Source organism: Melanerpes formicivorus, unplaced genomic scaffold (genome assembly GCF_026170545.1).
Source record: "Melanerpes formicivorus ecotype bairdi unplaced genomic scaffold, bMelFor1.0.p_v2 SCAF_9, whole genome shotgun sequence".
Classification (NCBI taxonomy): domain Eukaryota; kingdom Metazoa; phylum Chordata; class Aves; order Piciformes; family Picidae; genus Melanerpes; species Melanerpes formicivorus.
This window is the reverse complement of record NW_027142361.1, coordinates 17,625,030-17,647,101: the sequence shown is the minus strand read 5'-3', so window position 1 is coordinate 17,647,101 and position 22,072 is coordinate 17,625,030. Positions and strand designations below refer to the sequence as shown.

At 43.3% G+C, this 22,072-nt stretch overlaps 1 protein-coding gene across 1 annotated transcript in view; it reads left to right on the top strand.

Moving 5' to 3' along the window:
• LOC137443447 (integrator complex subunit 9-like) overlaps window positions 1–21,571 on the top strand; it is a 108,646-nt gene extending 87,075 nt beyond the window's left edge. Inside the window, exons 8-10 of the mRNA XM_068143186.1 lie at window positions 13,209–13,320; window positions 13,904–14,071; window positions 21,293–21,571. Of these exons, the coding sequence (XP_067999287.1) occupies window positions 13,209–13,320; window positions 13,904–13,938 (147 nt within the window). The 3' untranslated portion in view covers window positions 13,939–14,071; window positions 21,293–21,571. The remainder of the gene's footprint in view (window positions 1–13,208; window positions 13,321–13,903; window positions 14,072–21,292) is intronic.
• The last annotated feature ends 501 nt before the right edge of the window (window positions 21,572–22,072 follow it).

Genomic DNA, 22,072 nt, shown 5'->3' with positions numbered 1-22,072 from the left:
GAGACGCCACCTCCGCCATCTTGGCCAGCACGCCGTGTTTATTAAGACACCGCCACAGCCGCCCGCGCCCAGCGGAGAAACCCAGTAAAAAAAAAAAAAAAAAAAAAGGCAAGCGGCGAAACCTGCATGGCTTGGGCTTGGAAGCCGGACAGTGCGAACTCTGCCCTAGAACTCCTGGAGCGCTTGCAGGCTCGCGATCACGGCATTTTTGCACCCCCGCCCCGCCGCGAGCCCCGGCCGCCCCGATGGTGGCCCCCACCACCCCGGCAGCGCTCAGCCCGGCAGCCCTCACCTCGGCAGCCCTCAGCCCGGCGGCGCCCACCTCAACGGTGCCCCACGCTCTGGCAGTTCTCCCGGCGACGCCTCCCGCGACCCCCCATGGCCCCCGCGAGTACTGGCGGCTCCGATCAAGCGGCATCGACCGACGCACCACCGGCAACAGCCACCCCCACGGCAGCGGCAGGAACGGCTCCAGCGGCCCCTTCCCCCCAGGGGTTTCACCGGCTACCGCCCCCTACATTCCAGTCATTAGCAGAGTATAGCCTCGGACAGAGATTTCAATTGAGTCCCGATGGGGCGATCGGGAGGTGGGAGGGACACGGAACTGTCCCGCTGAGCTCGTGGAAAGGTATTGTGGGAAATGTAGTCACAGATGGAGAAGGTTAACAATGACTATGGTAATCTGAACTGACTAATGTTCTTTAACAGGAGCTAGACAAGCCATAGCTACCTATGGGCTACAGTCAGGATACACAACTGCTGTTATCAATCAGTTGTTTTCAACACATTTGTTAATCCCTTCTGACACACGTATGTCAGCAAATGGTGTTTATTACGAGGTCTGAGAGCGATCATGGAGGAGATGGGTGCCTTACAACCTGGCCTCCCAACTCCCAGTCCCCACAAATTGGGACCTGATTATTATTCATTTGAAGGATTGTTTTCTTTACAATTTGCTCACACTCGGAGGACTTAACTGAGTCATCGATTAAGGCAGACTCCACCCACCAATATCAATGGGTAGCCCGAAGGCACTCTCTTCCCACTTAAACAGACTCATTGTGACATAGACTTGTGACATCTATAAGTCTATGGATGATATTCTGATTGCAACAAAAAAGTTACATCGTAAGACAGTGCTGTCTGAGTTTCAGCAGCAAGCAGACTTGAAAGTCACACCGTCTTAGCCCTTGCAGCTCCTCAATTAACTGACAATTCACTTGCAAATGCCTGAGAAGCCATGCCCCGGCAGCCAGCAGACTCTACAAGGTGTCACCATTAGCCATCTCATTGGGGCGAGATCTTTGCCAGATCTTATCAGCAAATGCAGCTTCCTGAGAATGTTTTGCAATTAAGTCAGGATGTAGTGATCAAAGGGTGGTCCACCATCCAGGACAATAACTCTGATCCTGTGTTTCTTATTACTGAGCAGGGTCTAACAGGGACACTTGGTTCCTTTGTCAATACCATCCCTTACATACGGCATTCAATACTAATTCAGACCTGACTCACGATATGAAGGTAGAAATGTGGATATTTTGGCATTTGACAATGCTAATGAAGAAACTAAATAGGTTCTCAGCATTTTATCAACAGGTGCCACTGCCTCATGACTGCAGGACCACAACGAATGAAGGCATCGACAAGCAGCAATGTATCTAGCCACGGCCATAGAAGCAGTCCTGAAATCATCGTGCCTCTGAGAAACCTAGGTACCTTAAAGTGTCTGACTGTTGGACAGACTCGAAAGGGTCACAGATCTAATCATTTTACTCGAGATCGTCGCAGAAGCTGCTCCTGCAGCGTGAATATACCCCACACGACGACACCAAACCAGGGTCCTTGGACCGCGCCCCCCACCTTCCCCTCCCCCTTTTCCCGCCCCCAGCCCCCTCTGGCAGCGCACAGCGGACCTGACAACAGCCGCATATCTCCTTTTGAATCCACAAAGCGCTGTCGAGTTTAACTGGCATGGTCCTTTGGGTCACAGACCCTCTGCTCTGTTAATTGGCAGACGACAGTCTATCTTTAGACAGGGCATTCTTATAATTCCTGGTTCAATACATTCTGATTATGACTGGGCTATGAAAATTATGCTCAATACCATTGCCTCTCCTGTTAGCACTCTTGTTGGGACAGAAATTGCTTAGTTAATGCCATCTGAGTCCCAAGTGCCTAAAACTTATAACAGAATCCAAGGGCAAGAAGGCTCAGGTTCCACCGATATGCCTAATACCTCATTAGCCCTAAAAATCCAAAAGAGAAAACTGGAACAGATTTTATCTGTCAGACACCCTTGCGGACAAATTATACGATTTTCAATTATTGTGGATCCTGGAGACGATGTCATCATTATACCTAGTCATAAACGGAATGGTCACTAGCCATTGCTCATGGCAAATGTTGAAGTCATGTGTTTAAAAGGTATCCAAACAACCTGGGTTAGCAAAGAGCCAGTGCAATTAGCTTTTAACTACAGCAAATCAATCACTGTAAGACCGTACATGTTAACCCTTCCAGTTGCTCTATTGGGCTGATATGCCTTAAGTCAACTAGGAGCAAAACTTGTTACCGTCCCTTCTTTGTAGTGGCTACTAGTCAGCAACCAACCCTCAAATTAAAATGGAAAACACATAATCCAGTATGGGTGGAACAATGGTCGTTCAGACACGATAGGCTGCAAGTCGTTAAGACCCCAATACAGGAACAATAGCAACTAGGTCACACCTTGCTAGCCACCCACCCCTACTACCCCCACCCCCAGAACAGGGAGGATTTTCTAGTACTACTCTTGCCAACCAAAGCTCTGCTCTGATTTAAAGTTACAGTGCTAATTTCTTCATTTCTGATTGCAATGTCCTTAAGAGATTTGTTATTTAGATATTTGCTAAGTTTTCCTGGTAAGCATAATGAATGGTAAGCATTTGGTATTTACAGATAGCTAGTACATAGTAATTGTAGTAAGGTGTAAGTACTTAGTAATGAGTTCACATTGTAAGATTTCTTTTGGTTCGAACCTTCTTAGTTGTGTGCCATGGCAATTCAAAGGAGCTCCATGTAATATAGTTAAGACTTGTAGTAAATAGGTATTCATTTTAAAAAAAGTATTCCTTAGCTAAGGTAATGTCTTTATATTTCCTTCTTAGACATAGGCTAGAAAAAAATACAAAAAAAAAAAAAAAGGGAAAAAAAAAGGTAAAAAAAAACCTCAAAACATAGAAATATATAACAAAAGCACAAAAGCTCTGGATACAAAACATAGAGTGCTAAATAACAGAATAGTAATAAAAAAGAAGAGCAACAATAAAAACAAAATATTAAAAACAAATATTACACATTGAAAAATCATAAGGATTACTAACACAGAATAGCTATTAACAGAAAAAGACATAAGAATTGTTAGCAAAAAAATGAAAATAAGGATTATCAAGACTACTAGATTAAAACAAACAAAAATTATACAAAGAAAAAATTGAGAAAATTAAAATGAAAAATTATAATAAAAATTAATAGAAAAGGTTGAAAAATATAATAAAAAAGTAAAAAATGAAAATTAAAATAGAAAATAGATTAAATAAAACAAACATGCAAAATAAAAAATAATTACAATAAATAATATAAGATAAAAAATAAAATATTAAACACTAGATAAAAAGAAAAAAAATAGAAATTACAAAAATAAAAGAAATTAAAAGAAAAAATTGATTAGAATAACAAATTAAAATACAGATTAAAAAATTACAATAAGAAAATAAAAATTATAATAAAGAAGGTAAAAAAGAAATAAATTAAAAATGACCAAAAGTAAGTTAAAAATAATAATAATAAAAATTTAAAGAACAAAGAAAAATTAAAATACAAAATAACAAAAATTAATTGAATAAAATTATATCAAAATTAGATTAAAATTAACAAACAAAAAAAGTTAACAAAAAATAATTAAAAAGTGCAGATAAATAAAATAATAAAATGCAATGAAGAAAAAACCACATTAAAACAGTATAGAAATAAATTTAAAAACAATTTGAAATTAATTAAAGATTAAACAAAAGAACTAGATCAAAAGTCAAAATATTAAACATATCAAAATAATAAATTCACAATAGAAAATAATAAATAAAAATTAAATAAAATAACAAAAAGAAACAAAATAAATAATAAAAGAAATACATTCAACATAAAGCGTGAAACAACTCAAGTTAGAATTAAAAAGAAACAAGTATAAAAATAATTTACAAAATCAAAATGGAAATGAAAATAAATTAAAAAAATTAAATAAAAACAATTGCAAACATGTAAAAAATAATAAAAAACCGATAAATCCATATAATGAAATCAAACAAAAATGAAATAGATTTATTGAAAGTAGATTTCAAAATATTAAAGAAATGAAGCAAAAAATTAATTACAAATTTAAAAATAGCTCACATTAAAAACAAACAAAAACCACTCAAAATTAGTTAGAAAATCTGTGGAATCATAGACTCGTGGAATGAGTCAAGGTTGGAAAGGACCACAAGGATCATTTAGTTCCAACCACTGCCATGGGCAGGGACATCTCACACTGGATTAGGCAGGCTAGAGCCTCGTCCAGCCTGGTCTTAAACACCTCCAGGCATGGGGCCTCGGCCATCTCCTTGGGCAACCCATTCCAGGGCTTCACCACTTTCACAGTGAAGAATTTCTTCTTCACATCCAGCCTGAATCTTCCCATCCCCAGCCTTGTTCCATTCTCCCTAGTCCTGTAATTTCCTGACATGCTAGGATGTCCCTCCCCAGCATTCTTGTAGGCTCTCTTCAGATACTGGATGGCCACGATCAGGTCACCTCAAGCCTTCTTTTCTGCTAACTGCAATCATCGCAACAAACAACGGCGGAAGAATCAAGACCACGAGGACACAGCGTTTCCCATGCAGTCGAACATCGATCACAACAACTGCTATGATAATCTGGGATCAAACAGCATCACTCAGAAGAATGTACCACAGCATCATGTGAATTAGGACTGAATATTGTGGTTGCTTGATAACTTTGTATTCTCTCTTGTTAACTAAGTGTGCCTCTGAATGTAGACATCCTAGAGGATACAGTTTCATCTTTACATTTTGCTTAGTAGAGATTATTTAAAAAAAAAAAAAAAAAGGGGGGGGAAAAGAGAGAATACCCCATAGCAAAAAATTAGCTCATGGCAACCCTAGAAATGCTGTAACCCTAGAAATGCTGTAACCCTAGAAAATGTTGTAACCCTAGAAACATCAACTTTGCAATGTGCTGTAACCCTCTCACCACAAGACAGCACGAACACGGCACAAATGTCATGAAAATGACAATCAGCAAACGTGCTTAGCACTGACCAGAATGACGGTCACGATAATCCAAGATGTCAATAGAAAACATCTAACTTATAACTGAGTGTCGTGACTGCTTTACTGTTGTGTGAACATTAAGAGATCAGAATTACTAGGATGAGCAAAAACACATTATTCAGTGTAATTTTATATTGGGCAATGCAATGAAGCTCTTTCTGCTCTTGCTGCTTGCCTGCAAGTTTTCTGTCTGTGAAGCTAGAGCCTGGCCAGATCTACCTTTACAGATTAAAGAAATCTTGCTACCATTAAACAATTCATGATTTTTGACCATCCTAGAGAAAATAAAGATGCAACATAATCCTAAAGCAGATCGCAAAAGACAGTGCTAAGGATTGCATTTGTGCCTCAATCTCTGTGTGCAATGCATTCAGGCATAATCAAGTCTTCTCTGTCAATAAGAGGAGTGAAATGTAAAGATCGGAACTGTTAAGATCTAAGTTCTTCTTTACAATGTTTGTTATCTTTGACCATGTATTATGCCATCTCTGTAGAGCATTGTAACTAGTTCAACTTGAGCTTTGTGCCTTGTATGGGTTACACCAGTCTGTTAGACATGCTGCACTACAGAACTCTTGCTTTTGCTACACAGCTTAGCTTTACCTTGCTTGCTTCTGTGTTTGCAGTAGCATCTTGTATGGGATGAGAACAACTCCCATGACCAGATTGCTCACAAAAACAAAAAGGGGGATTTGTGGCAATGCCAGCGACGAGCAGTGTGAGCAATCTGGCAGTGCAGGCCTAGAGCCTGACATGGTGGTAGGCCATAAATGCAGAGTTAGCTAGCAGTGGAGCAAAACAGTGCTGTGCCTGCAGCATGTAACTAAAACAAGACACTGGTAGCTATAAACATGGACAGTTATCTTGGGACAACAGGATATGCACCTGCATCAACAACCTCATTGTGTCATTAGTAGTTGGACCAATAATCTGTAATAGTGCAATGTGTGGTCACTCATAGGGAACCAATGGAGCTATGCCAACGAGGCTCTCCGAGTTTATATAAGTTGTAGCAGTTGCCTTGCTACGCACTTCTTCTTCTTCTGCCTTTCCTGTCTCCTGTTTCTTCTACACTTTACCGTGCTATACTTGCACTACAGGCCTGCTCCATAGGCCTGCACCTCAGGCCTGCACCATCGGCCTGCAACACTGGAACAATAAAGGAACAATACTCGATCACATTGGTCAGCCGTATTGATTCCCAATCTCCGTCGTCCTACAAGACTCCACAGGCTAGATGTGAGGGGGAGGTTCTTCACCATGAGAGTGGTGAAGCCTGGAATGGGTTGTCCAGGGAGGTGGTCAAGGCCCTGTCCCTGGAGGTGTTTAAGACCAGGCTGGATGAGGCTCTGGCCAGCCTGATCTAGTGTGGTGTGTCCCTGCACATGGCAGGGGGGTTGGAACTAGATGATCCTTGTGGTCCCTTCCAACCCTGAATGATACTATGATACTATGATACTCTCTGGGCAGCCTGTTCCATTGCTCTGCCACCTTCAAAGTAGAGAAGTTTTTCCTTATGTTTGGGTGGAACTTCCTGTGTTTTAGGGAGACAGGAAGGTGAACACACTTCCTGTGTTCATAGAGGCAAGTTTCCTTGCTCAAAAATAATAGAGGAGCCTCATTCCAGCTGGGATCAGATGTAGTGTAGAAGCTGTACTAAGGTACCTGTGTTAGCAGTTAGATAGACTTCATGGGCATTGAGAAGAGATTCTAGCCTGGTAAGTGGACAAGTATCAGTTACTAGGAAAAGATAACTGAAACTCTTTGTCACTAATGATTTGATGTTAACTTTCTCACCAGCTGGGAAATAAGAATTTTTCAAGAGAGTTAAACAACAGAGCATTACAGACTTTTTCTTTTAATCTATATTTCATTGAAGAGTCCTTACAGACAGTTCACCAACTGCTTCTATATCACTTCTGAAACATCCTTCCTTGGGAGAAATGATTGCTAACTGGCTGCCAACTTTTCTACCCTGCTCTGCTAAGGACAAAGTCTTTATAGTGCTGTAGATGTAATTTCCAGTAAATTAATTCTCTCTAGATCCATAAATTCTTAGTGTGAAGAGTGACTTGAAGTTTGCAGTGCTGTGTGCTTCAGAAGTTGTCAAAATAGTTAAAAGCAATATTCACAGGAGGTATTTTAAAATAATTTAGAAAATGTGTCAGGTTCATGATCAGTAAGTAATTTCCCCCAAGATGAGTATCTTCTAACGAGCTTTGCTTCTGAGCATCCTTCATTTAAAAGCTTGATCTCAGGAGCTGAACAAATGCAATAAATAAACCATCCTTAATAGTACGGCTGTACTTAGCTACATGCAGTTTATCAGTCTCTCAATCCCTGTTTCTCTTCTTTGCTGAGAAACAGGGTTGTGCCCTTTTGTCACCTTCTAGTGAAGGAGCAGCACCAGTATTTGACAAGATACCCTTCTGGAACCCCCTTTATAGTTATTAAAAATGAGCAGCAGTTGACCATCTCTTGCAACCAAAGGGATTCTGTGGTTAAATGAAACTCAGTGCAGTGAATGCTGGCTGTTGGGCTGATCTTGGAGGCAGCAGCTAGAATAGAATAGAATAGAATAGAATAGAATAGAATAGAATAGAATAGACCAGGTTGGAAGAGACCTTCAAGATCATCGTGTCCAACCTATCATCCAACACCACCTAATCAACTAAACCATGCAACCAAGCACCCTATCAAGTCTCCTCCTGAACACCTCCAATGATGGTGACTCCACCACCTCCTCGGGCAGCCCATTCCAATGGGCAATCACTCTCTCTGTGTAGAACTTCTTCCTAACATCCAGCCTAAACCTCCCCTGGCGCACCTTGAGACTGTGTCCTCTTGTTCTGGTGCTGGTTGCCTGGGAGAAGAGACCAACCTTTTCCTGTCTACAACCTCCTTTAGGGTAGTTGTAGACAGCAATAAGGTCACCCCTGAGTCTCCTCTTCTCCAGGTTAAGCAATCCCAGCTCCCTCAGCCTCTCCTCATAGGGCTTGTGAAATTCACAGCGAGCCTGTGGGAAGCATAAGTGAAAGGTTCAACAAGGCTCTGTATACATAGCTGCTGAAAATAAGGGTTTATTTGAGAGTTCAGTCTGGCAACACTAATTGTTCCCTTTACTTCTGTCTTCTGGCAGATTGTTTCTATTGAAAATTTTGCCTCGCGCTCTACTGAGGCTAGAATTGACACTGTTGTCACTGAAGTGGAGAACAGGAGTTGACAGCACAGGTTCAGGCATGTCACTAAAAGCCTTTCAAGACATATTCTTTACATTAACCCACAAAAATCAATGCAAGCCCTCTCAGTGCAACAGCAGCTGAAATTATGCGTATCTAATATGGCATAATCATTACCTACATTATCACAGGCAGATTCAATATTATTTTTATTGCTCTATTGGCATTTCATTTTCACAGGCATGCTATGGAAAGTCAAAGACTGCAATCAATCTCATGGAACAGGTCTGGTCCTACAAGGTGGTGCACAATGTAAACTTCTGTGAAAGTTGAGATGAAATTCCCCTGCATATTTAATAGAGCAAGGTCTTGAGTACTTCAGGTTGGCACTGAGGGACTGTGAGCAAGGGAATTAACTGTGCAGTGATCTTCTAAGTTCAGAAGAGGAAATATCTTCATTGGTCTCATCTGGTACAAATCTTTCCTGGTTGGTTAGACCAAAGAAGGTCTGTTGAGAATAAATAACCATAGAATACCATGCAGCTGGCTACAGTTGCCCATCTTTGCTTGAACTGCAGCTGTGGGAAGTGCATCCCAGGCCAGAGCAGGGCTAAAAGTTAGCTTTTCACCATAGCTATACTGCATCTGCAGAAAGAGAAGTGGATTTTGCCTTTTCAAGTTTGAATTACGCTAAATTTTGAGTATCAAGACTATATATCTAGTATCAGGTCACACTTAAGTATAATTTCATGTCATAGGGTTGGAAGGGTAGGGCCAAAAAGCCTCCTCCCTTCCCCCTGTAAAGTAAAGGGAAGGAAAATTGAAGGGAAAGGGAAAAAAAAAACCTCACAGCTGAATTAGCAAAGCAATGGAGCTGTATATTTACAAAGCAGGGAAACGCAGGGAAATATATACAAGATTTACAATATTTACAGTATATACAGAAATATACAACAAAGTAGCACAGAAATGAGAGTTCCCCCCTCTGCTGAGGGGGGTTCCCCACCTCCGCTTCCCCCCTCTCTCCCCCTTTCCCCAGAGCGGGTTAGAAAGAGAGAGAAAGAGAAAAAAGTTAGAAGCAGTTATGTGTTAATTAGAAAGCAGTTAATACAGGCCTTGCAGTTTATCAGTTTTGTCAAGGTCAAACCTTGGCCGAAAGCCCAGCACAGAGAGAGCTGCTGCACGGCAGAGGAGCGGAAGAAAGACTGAAGATAAAAGTGCCGGAATGCCCAAGATACCCTGCTGCACTCCCAGTTCAGAAGGTGCTTCCTCCCACTCTACTAATGAAATTAGTTTAGATCCTTCTTTTCGTTTACCAACTGCCATCCACCATATTCCCTTTCTTAAAGGCACAGCCTCAACCGGTCACATTTCAGAATATCTACTGTATTTGCTAATGAAGAGAAGTGGGTATGCATTTCCATTCTGCTTTAATAAAGTGCCAGTGTAAAACATGTCACATGATTTACCTCAGTGAAAAAAGTGTGAGCCTTTATACACAGCTGAGGCAGAGCAGTGTTTGCTTTAACATTTGACTGCCTGCCATTGACCAGGTTGCCACACCATTTTTTTGGACCTTTTAATTGTCAGTCCTTCAGCTACATCTGGGAGCTATGGGGACAGACTGTGCAGAGCGAAATATCTCCCTTACAAGAAAGGTTGAGGGAGCAATCGTTAGTTGATCTCAAATGTCTAGCACAGGTGAAGGGCAGAACTGGGCAGGTGTGGAGCACAAAGCATCCCGAGGGCTGGCTTCCTGCCTGCGCCCCTCTTGGGTTCCGCAGTGCCGCCGCCCAAGGAGCTCACACAACGCGGCGGCTCAGATCCGCGTCGCTGGCTTTGTGAGCTCTTGGGGTTGGCATTCTTGTCTTTAATGGACAGTTCTGGCAAGGTCCAAGTCTAAAACCAGGACTAGAAGAAGCAGAAATTGATAAGTGGAGGTTACCAAGAGGCTGCAGAATTTATTTCATAGAATCAATAAGGTTGGAGAAGACCTCGGGGATCATCGGGTCCAACCTGTCACCCAACACCTCATGACTACTAAACCATGGCTTCAGGTGCCCTGTCCAGTCCCTTTTTGAACACCTAGACAGCTCTCAGCCACTGGCTTCTCTGTGGCTTCTTTAAGCAGTTCTTGTGGAAGCATTTGAGTACTGTGTCCAGTTCTGGGCCCCTCAGTTTAAGAAGGACATTGAGACTCTTGAACGTGTCCAGAGAAGGGCAGCGAGGCTGGGAAGAGGCCTTGAGCACGGCCCTGTGAGGAGAGGCTGAGGGAGCTGGGGTTGTTTAGCCTGGAGAGGAGGAGGCCCAGGAGTGACCTCATTTCTCTCTACAACTACCTGAAGGGTGGTTGTAGCCAGGAAGGGATTGGTCTCATCTCTCTAGCAACCAGCACCAGAACAAGAGGACACAGTCTCAAGCTGTGCCAGGGGAAGTTTAGGCTGGAGGTGAGGAGAAAGTTCTTCACTGAGAGAGTCATTTGTCATTGGAATGTGCTGCCCAGGGAGGTGGTGGAGTCACCGTCCCTGGAGGTGTTCAAGAGGGGATTGGACGTGGCACTTGGTGCCATGTTCTAGTCCTGAGGTCTGTGGTGACAGGTTGGACTCGATGACCTTTGAGGTCTCTTCCAACCTTGGTGATACTGTGATTTGATGAGCTGGGTCTCTTTAGCTTGGAGGAGACTTGAGGGGTGACCTCATTCATGTTTATAAATATGTGAAGGGCAATGTCAGGAATCACAGAATCAGTAAGTTTGGAAAAGGTCTCAGAGATCAAGTCCAACCTGTTACCCACACCTCATGACTAAGCCATGGCTTCAAGTGCCACGTCCAATCCCCTCTTGAACACCTCCAGGGAGGTGACTCCACCATCTCCCTGGGCAGCCCATTCCAATGGCCAATCTCTCTGTGAAGAACTTCTTGCTAACATCCAGCCTATACCTCCCCTGGCATAGCTTGAGACTGTGTCCTCTTGTTCTGGTGCTGGTTGCCTGGGAGAAGAGACCAGCCCCCACCTGGCTACAACCTCCCTTCAGGTAGTTGTAGACAGCTATAAGGTCTCCTCTGAGCCTTCTCTTCTCCAGGCTAAACGAGCCAGGCTCTTCTCAGAGATGCCCAGTGGTAGGACAAGAGGCAATGGGTGTAAGCTGGAGCATAGAAGGTTCCATGTGAACATAAGGAAAATCTTTTTCACTGTGAGGGTGACAAAACACTGGAACAAGCTGTCTATAGAGGTTGTGGAGTCTCCTCTGGAGGCATTCAAAACGTGCCTGGATGTGTTCCTGTATGACTTACTCTAGGTGATCCTGCTCTGGCAGGGCTTTTGGACTCAGTGATTTCTCAAGGTCCCTTCCAACCCCTAACATTCTGCAATTCTGTGCTTCTGACTCCCAGGAGCAGACATGGCATGGGTAGATGCCTTTGATAGCTACCCTCAGCACTTTTAACTGCATCATTTAGGATTGTACCTCTGACTGAGGGCGTTGGTACAGTACAGACCATAGACCCAGGTGATCAGATGTCATAGCCCTGTGAAAACATCTGTTTCACTTTGACACAGGTTAGCCTCCAGCACAGTCTCCAAAGAAAGGTATTGGAGGAGGGCAGAGTGTTAATCTGATTCACTAAGGAACACTGGCCCTGCAACTAGTTGTTGTTTTTTCTAGTATTTTATCTGTAGTCTTGCTTTGGGAGCAGTGCCTTTTGGTATGGGAGTTTTATGTGCAGTTGAAAATTATTTTTCACCTATTTCCAGCTACTGGCTTTTAAGTAAATATTTGTCTGTTTGGCTTGATGTTATTATAACTACATAAAAACCTCACTAAGATGTGTAAGTGATTGTGTCTTAGATAAATAAGAAAAATTTATCAATATTCATAGAAGTAATAGAATCATGGGATTGTTTGGGGTTGGAAGGGATCTTTAAAGGTCGTCTTGTCTTACCCTCCTGCAGTGGGCAGTGGCATCTGCAACTACAGCAGGTTGCTTAGAGCCCTATCCAACCTGACTTGGAATGTTTCCAGGGATGGGACATCTACCACCTCATCGGGCAACCAGGGCCACCCTCAGTGTAAAAACAGTCTTCCTTCTATCTAGTCTGAATCTCCTCTCTTTTAGTTTAAAAACATCACCACTTGTGCTTTCACAACAGGTCCTGCTAAAAAAAGTGTCTCAAATCTCACCTCTTCCAAGGAAAATCCACTGAATGGTTGAGGAAAATGGTGGATGGTACTGCTTCTGTACACAGTGAGCCCTGCAAATCAAAGCTGACAGCTTTGATTTGCAGAGTGCAGCTGAGTTGGAAACTAGCGCAGCCAGAGATAGGAATGCAAATGTCAAACCCTTCCTGAGTGTACTGCTACATCCTCACCAAATTGCTGCCCTTTTATGATCAGCTCCTGAGGCCATGAAATGATTAGTCCAAGGAGACCACTTTGACATGGATCTGCTTACAGTTCCAGTGTTTGTTTTGGGCTATAGTAAGCAGGTAAACAGTTGTAGGTGTTTTTATTGGCTCCAGTTAGGTTCCACAGATGGAGGAATGTTAAATTTCAAGTGTTCCATGTGTTCTTCTTCTTGCTTTTGCAATTTTCTTGGTACAGGACAGAGAAACTTGTGTTAAGTCTCTTGTTTTACTAATTTTATGTCCCTGTGCTCTGTTTCAGCCCATGGACAAGGCTTCTCTGAAAAACAGTGATGTTCTCATCCTGACAGGTCTTACACAAATCCCTACCGCTAACCCAGACGGCATGGTAGGAGAGTCCTGCAGCAACTTGGGTAGGTCATTGAAAGAAATCTTCTGCCTATTTTATCATCTTATTCATTGCTTTGGGTGGGAAATAACTTTTGATATTCCTGGAATTGAGTAAGTTGTCCAGCTATAGCTTCTGGCATAAAACTAGCCGTTTACATTTTACGATGTGCTCCTGATGTCATTAATACAGTAAGTGCTTGGAGAGACACAAGTTGTACCTAAAATATTTTGGAATGGAACAGGTATAATGAGATTAAATCATCTGCTGCTCTTGGTTTGCTAAGTACATAGCTTAGGTGCTGTGGTGAAGAGGTTATTAAATTTATTAATATGAAATATGAATTCTGAAAATATTATTTTTATAAAGTATCAAACTATTAATAACCGATGAATCACCAACTTATATACATGTTCTAGTGCATGTTTGTGAAATACATTCCACAAGTGGATTAGTGTTATGATTAGAACTTAATTGAACTAGGTACAGACTATTTCTATATTTATATAATGAAGGGACGTGGGTGGCTTCTGGCTATACACAGCAATATTATAATATTATAATCTTTCTATGCAATATTATAATATTATAATCTTTCTATGCATCAGCGCTTACTCTGCTAGACACAGATACTTTGAACTGAGCGCTAGTGGATGGAAAACACGTGGAAGATGTTCGATTCCCTCCAGACAACAGGGATCGGTCCTGGTCGAGGCCGGCCCGTGGAGTCGGCCCTCAGAGTGGGCTCACACGGCAGGGTGGGACGACGGTTGCCGGTAGGTGGGCTCGGACGACGCGGCAGCAGGCAAAGCTACGGGGTCGGCCCAACCACGGCGATTCTCGGGGCTGATGCAAACAGCCTCGGGGAGAGAATGCGGCTGCGTTAGGCGGCAGATTCTCGTTTACTGAGCTTAAAGGAACAGCGGGACACTCGGAGTGGTCCTTGGTTTGGTGCAGTATAGGCACAAACAATGCCTCAGTCTTCCCTGAGGTTCACAGGCCTCAGAGTGGCACACGGCGGCTCCTCTCCTGCTACAGCGGGGCTAGGCATACGTGGACTCGGTATCGATCAAGTCCCTTCTCCCCGGCTACTGGGCAGATCTTACCCTCGGGGGTTGGTCCAGTCCTCCGGTGGCACGGTGGGCTCTCCCGGTCAGTACGACTGGCTGTGGCGACGCTGGGCTCCTCAGGCGCAGCGAAGGTCCTCTGTGCTTCTCACGATGCAGAGGCTTTCAGTATGCGTGCATGTATAACAGAAGCTAACAACAATAAGCTCAATGGCAGAGGCTGCAGCTCAAGAGTTGCTCTCTCTCGAGCAAGCACAGAGACAAAAGTGAAAGAGGGGGCAACTTGTTTACCAACTGGGGTGATACTTATAGATTCCTCGAGGCTGGGCTTGACCAATGGGCACTCTCATAAACAACTGGCTTCAGCCTATAGAAAGCGTGAAGAAAGAATTATGCCCATACTTGGTGTCAGCACGAGCGCTGCATGCGCTGGGTGCGTGCAAGCCTGGCTAATGCCTTGGCTTTTGTCTTCCTCCTGGAGGAGGGGGAACTTGTCCACATGCTGGGACGAGATTCAGTATCTGGGCATAATGTGCCTTCACCACAGGTGCCAACAGACTATGTGTTGCCTGGGGTTTGGATATTGTTCCCAGCTGAAATATTACCATTTCCTTCCTGCGTATCAGCCAGTGTAAAATCTTTACATGCTTTTTTAATGACTTTCAGTTTTGAAAACAAGCCCATTTGCTTCCCTTCTTACACCTGATTTTTAAATATATCAAAAGCAAACAGCACAATCTGTTTAAAAAAAAATAAATCAAGATATATTTATAGACCCCAGAAATATAAAACCTAATCAGATGCTTTCACAGCTGGAAAAGCTGATAATTTCGAAGCTGTGATATCAGTGTGAATGGCAGCATTTTACAGCCACTTTGGAATATCACATTCAGTCCTGTTCCCTCCTTTTTTCCCCCTTCCCCCACCTCAGTTCCTCTGTGTACTCACCCTTCATTCATCAAACAACTTTCTCATGTCCATCCTGCTGTATCTTGCCAGTTCTTTCATCAGAAATCTTCTCTTTAATTTAAACTAACTACTTTTTTAAAATGAGACCACGAAGTTCTTGATAGGAGGATTGTTACAAAGGTTATCAAAAGACACTGGAAATCTAAATCAGGGAATGCTTGGTGTAAGGAAGCATTCTGGCCTCCATCGTGGATTCAGGCGGCTCACTCAAGGTTGCGGAACAAGTGCAAGAATAGAATTGAATCACAAAGTCAACAAGGTTGGAAGAGACCTCAAAGATCATCAAGTCCAACCTGTCATCACAGACCTCATGACTAAACTATGGCACCAAGTGCCACATCCAGTCCCCTCTTGAACACCTCCAGGGATGGTGACTCCACCACCTCCCTGGGCAGCCCATTCCAATGGCTAACGACTCTCTCAGTGAAGAACTTTCTCCTCACCTCAAGCCTATACTTCCCTTGGTGAAGGTTGAGACTGTGTCCTCTTGTTCTGAAGAGCAGATGGTTCATGGTTTTACTTTTCTCTCTACAGCTACTTGAAAGAAGGTTGGTGCGTGGTGGGGATCAGTTTCTTTTCCCAGGTGCCTCAAGTTGCACCCGAGGAGGTTTAGGTTGGAAATGAGGTTCTCCAAAAGGGTTGTCAAGCTCTGGGACAGGCTGCCCAGGGAATTGGTAGAGGCATTTAAAAGCAGTGTAAATGTGATGCTGAGACATGGTTTAGTGGTGACCTGGCAGTGCTGGGTTAATTGTTGGACTGCATTATTGCAAGAAGGGGTCGACACATAATCAATGTGATCAATCGAATCCAACTTTATAGAGCATCAGACACATCTTATATACAGTTTACTATAATTATGCCCACTTGGCAACATACTATTGGTTACAGATTACATGTCAACCCCACCTCTTGCGGTTTTAACATCCTACTTCAGCTAGCCATAAACATCCTGTTTGAATAAGCCCCCTACTTGCTTTACGACCCTCACGATTACACGATTACAGTGCCCTTGTGACACTTCGTGATAATTCAGCTACATCCATTATGTTCTGTGGCATTCCTTATCTTATCAGAAGACCACACAGTCCTGCAGGCATTCCTTATCCTTATCAGAAGACCACACAGTCCTGCAGGCCTTTTTCCTTTGCCCATTCTTCTACACTGCATGATCTTAAAGGTCTCTTCCAACCAAAATAAGTCTATGATTCCATGTGAATGTAGCCTTGGAGAAGAAAAAAAACACTTAATACTTTGGGATTTCTTTCTTATTTTAAAGTTGTCATGCATATTCACAGCCCCCTCCTCACCATGTGCAGGAATAACGACTCAGACAAACAGATTGCAAAAGTGATGGAAAGTTTAAATAGAAAACAGTGAGTGTGTGCAAAGATCTAGAAACACAGTGACAAGAAGAACCCAAAACAGACCCAGAAAGATCCCATCCCCACCTGAGGGTGCACCCAAAACCCCCAGGGCTCCTCCTTCCCCTCCCACTGCTAGGCTAGTCTCAGCTGGCCAGATCTGAGACTGCCCATCCCCCCGTGGCCTTGGGCCTAACCAGGCCCATGGCCAGGAGATCTCTCCCCCAGTTACCGGGTGGCAGAGAGGAAGGAAAGAGGAAGTGCCAGACCCCACCGTATAATTTATAGTGGTGCAAGGGATCATGGTAGGAAATAACCTAATTTCCTGTGGAGAGATACTAACTGGCTTCTGCTTGACCTTGGCTGCATTGTTTTGGCTAAGTCTAACATCTCTCTGCTCCTTTCTCTTGTCCTTTTTATGTAGAGGGAGGTAAGAGGGGACAGGGAGGGAGAAGCTCTTAGCTTCCCCTTTGGCCAGGGGGGTACTTGTGTTTTTTATTAATTGTAAATAACTTTAAATATTGTAAATACTGTATATTTTGTACATATTCATTGCATTCCATTGTGGATTGTAGTTTTGCTTGTAAATACAACTTTCACTTGCTTCCAGATGAGCTGGTCTGGCAAATTTAATATTGGGGGGGAATTTGCAACCCACCACATTACAGCATCACATCTACACAACTTTTAAATTCCTCTAGGGATGATGGCTCCACCACTTCCATGGGTAGAAGGAAGCTCTGTTCCAGGGCTTCACAACCCTTTAGGGGATGAATTTTTTCTTAGTGTCCAACCTAAATCTCATCTGGCACAACTTGAGGCCACTGAACACAGTATTCGAGGTGAGACTTTGTACTGGAGAGATCAAAGCATGGTACATGTTGCCCTACTGCCAGCTCTACTGTAAAATGTGCTCTATCAAGAAGCTTGATGGTCACACATATCTTGAACTGCAACAGCTGTATGCTGAGTAAACACGATTGAGATTAATTAAAATGCATTTAAAAATTAAAGTCTTAGAGATGTAGCTTGGGCTGAGCAAAAGATGAATGTGCACAAACAAATGTGTTAGATGCATAGGTACAGGTGGGTGTTTGTCTGCACAAATTGTTCTGGTTTCCAGAAACATTCTAAACTGTTTTGAGGGCTTTGCTGGTGATCTTCAAGCCAACTTCTATTCTGAATGAGACCAACTCAGAGAAATTAGAAAATTCTTCAAAGTCCAAAGGAAGATACATGCTTGAAATGATGCTATTGTAAGAATCGGGGATTTCAGTGCCAAAACACACAGAAACTTGAAGAAATTAAATAATGTGAATAATATCATGCTGGGGCTGTCTCTTACAGAACACCAACAATGTTGACACACTTCCCACAACATCAGGAGAAGAAAACAGGGAATCAGTTTCCTGTTAAGTGTGTAAAAAGAAGTCCAAAATGCAATTTGTTACTGGGAAAAGCAATAGAGCAGGCAAGCCACACACAGTAGTTTTAATATATTTTTCCCATTTTCAAAATGTTCAGGGGATTTCACAAGAAGCTGAGAATACACTGAGTAAAATCTCAAAAGCAGACACTGGAAATGTACCAAAAATGTGTATCGTGAGGTAAAGGTCTATTTGTGAGTAAGTGTGGTGAAGCACAGCAATGGAAGTGTGAAGATTTCACCACAATCTCTGTTTTCAGTATTCAGTATCACTAAGGTTGGAAGAGGCCTCAAAGATCATCGAGTCCAACCTGTCACCACAGACCTCATGATTAGAGTAGGGAGGACACTACTGCCCACTGCAGGCTTGAACTCACGACCTTCCCATTAAGGGTCTGATGCACTACCAACTGAGCCACGAGTTGTAGGTGCCAGTTCCCATTATTACCAAGTCACATGCATGATTTCCTCCCCACATTGTGTGTGCAGCACTGGAATCATGCTCTGTCACCTCTCCAAGTTCCTTTCAGTTTAGCCTGAACTCCTTTTCCCTGTGCTCAGCAGTGCAGCATCAGCACTCTGCAGCTTGAGAAAAGGAATTGTATTTTTACATTGCCTTGGGCATCATCAGCAAAATTGCCAGACTGTCTGTAGGGACAGTTTGTGATATTTTGTGTGTGTGTGCAGTCGTGCTTCTGTGTGTGTGTGTCCCTGTGTTTATATAAAGCACAAAAAAGCACAGCTTGCCTTTTAGGTGCCAACTTGACCTTGTGGTGGCAGCTGTTGGAAAAGCAAGTATCTCATTGCAAGTTGTAAATTGAACAACTGCTGAAGGGGACTAAATTTGAAATGCCAACATTATTATACAACTTTTATCAAGAGAGTGCATCCATCAGCCACAGAGATAAATTGAGCTTTAAATGGCTTCCAAATATACGTGTCCTCTTACTGACAACTGTGGAAAGTTGCTGTAGCGGTGAAGAGAGACAGATTGGACCTGCTGCTTGTTTGGAAAGCAATATGCTTCTAAAGGTCTTCATCCCTGTTCTGCAGAAACTGGGAGGTAATTCTTGTCCCTTTATGGAATCACTTAGGAGCACTCTCAAGAAGTAGAGCCCAGCTGTGCTGACCACAGCACATACAAATAAATATGCACCAAGGAACTGAGTAGTGTATGCTAAACATTTGTCACGAAGAGCCTTGTCAGAGGTGGGATAGCCATGTTCCTCTCCTTTGCTGTCCTGGGGACTAGAAGTAGTCACAGGCTGGTTACTGTGCCACTAAGAGATTCAAAGGGACAGCAACCCTGGATCCTTGGCCTTGTGGGTAGGGTAGCTGGCTAGAAGAGTGCTCCACTGCCTGGACTGCGATTTTGTATTAGTTGTTGGTAACAAGCTCTTTAGTTTTCCTGGGAACAGAAACTCAAGCTGATGTCTGCTCCAAGACCTTACCTTCCATTATGTTCTCTGTGGCCCCAGGAATCCGGAATTTCTGGTTCTTTTTAACAGAAGAGGCTTGAGATTCCCATAGTGAACCAATGGCTGTGGAGAAAGGAGAGCTGTGAATTCAAACTCTAAGGTTTTAGGAATGAAACTCACATTTTTCATGGCCTGGACAAATTCTTTAACCAGGTGAAAGCTCTTCCTCCTGCAGGAAAATGTTCTTCAAGGTGAAAAATCCTACTACAAGGGCTGTGCATTTCCCTAAACTCAGTAAAACCTTGAAACATTCAGCCAGAAAATCTTCCTTGAGCATGTAGGTGGAGGCAAAGACCCTTAATATGCTAAATCCATGCTCCATTGAAGCTTGTCAATAAATTGAAGTCAAGGAAGTGATTATGGCAGGATGTAATATGTGTTTTCAGGCTCTTTCACAGCTTTTTGTGTAATGCCTTGATGAATAATGTTACTGCTGCTGCACTGCAATTAACATCAGTAGATGGTTTTACACCAGACCACAGATGAAATCCTAGTGAGGCAGCAATCACTCAGTGAGCTGGACAAAGTATTTCCACTTTCCCATAAGGAGCAGCATTTTTGTGATTTGTTCTGCCAAAATCTCAGAACAAAATGCGTGCTCTGTACTTTCCTTTACTGTTGTACTTGGATCTATCTCAATTACAGAGTAAATCTGATTTTCTTTTCCTCATTTTTCTCTAGTCCACTGCTGTTTACAGTTCATTGAGGTTTTAAATAGTTCTTATTATATTGAAAGGACAGAAATATTTAGAGATTTTTAGGAGAAACACTCCCCTACCCCCTTCTAGCTTTGAGGGCTGTTTGAAGCAACCACATCTTCAGCCATTCGTCTCGAGCACCAAAAACTGAGTACAGAACAGTTTACCATGTGTAGTGCTTTGAGCCAGCCCCGTGAAATGTTGTCCTTCCCCTCTGGTGGACAGCTGATAGATGGAGCAGGGTTGCTTTTGATGGCAAGGTGGTTTTCATCACTCGTTTATCCTCCTATGCCAGTGCAAGATCGCCCTCTGGTGTCAGGAGTTTTGCATGTGCTCAGGCGCTTGCGTGCCACTCAGCTAATGCTCCACTGAGCCTGAAGAAGGCAGTCAATACAAATATTTAATAATCAGAAGGGTTCCTCTCCCTTTGTATGCAGAATGTGTTCTGCTAAGTCACGCAATAGCTTCTTTCTGTGTATTATGTAGAATCATAGAACCATGTGGTTTGGGCTCAAAGGGACCTTAAAGATCATCTAGTTACAACTCCTCTGCCACAGGCAGGGACGCCTCTCACCAGACCAGGTTACTTAAGGCCTCTTCTGACTGTGCTTTGAACATTTCCTGGCTTGAAGCCTCCACTACTTCTCTGGGCAACTTGTTACAGTGTCTCACCACTCTCATGGGGAAGAACTTCTCCTTAATGTCTAATCTAAACCTAGCTGCTTCCAGTTTGAAGCCATTACCATTCATTGTATCCCTGCATGGCTTTGCTAAAAGCCTCTCTACAGCCATCCTGCAGGACCCCTTCAAATATGGGAAAGCTGCTATTAGGCCTCCTCAGAGCCTTTTCTTCTTCAGGCTGATCAACCCCGACTCTCTCAGCCAGAAGAGGTACTTCAGCCCTCATTTATTAAGTGTAAAATTTGGATTAAAGAAATTCTATTAAAAATGTTAAGTATGAACCTTATTAATGGATTTTTACTTTCTCTCTCCCTTAGCTATGACTGTTCGGAATGGAGGAAATGTGCTGGTTCCCTGTTATCCCTCTGGAGTGATCTATGATCTGCTGGAGTGCCTGTATCAATATATCGACTCTGCTGGTGTAATGGGTTGGGGCAAACCCCCTCCCCACCACAGGGCAGAAACGATGACTCAGACAAAGGGATTGCAAAAGTGATGGAAAGTTTAAATAGAAAAACAATTTTAAAACAAACAACAATGAAAGCTTTACAGAGAACCACAAGCACCGTGACAAAGAGAGAAATCCCAGAACATGCCCAAGAACATCCCATCCCCACCTGGGGGTACACCCAAACCCCCCCAGGGCTCTTTCCTCCCCCCCCCATCCCAGCCTTGGGCCTGGGCAGGCCCAAGGGAGGCAGCTCATGCCATTTTACCTAGGCTGCAGCTGGGGACGAAAGAGGAAGTGAAGACCCTGCATGGACATTTTATAGGGGAGCAGGGCATTATGGGAATGGAATACCTGGTTTCCTGTGACCACCCCCCGGGCTGGGCCCACCCCTTGGGACCTCCCAGGTGTGGTCTATGCAGTGGCATCCAGGCCAGCACCCAGCCTAAACCACCACAGCTGGGCTCTCCAATGTCCCTTTTTATTTCATCTCACCTGTTGCCAACAGCTCCCTTGAGTTCTCCCAGATATTTGCTGAATGGTAGGTGTCATCAGCCTCAGTTCCTACTCTCATCTATGGTAGATAGATACATGCAGGTTATTGCTACTTGACATATTCTAGTATATACTTGATTAGAATTGTGAACAT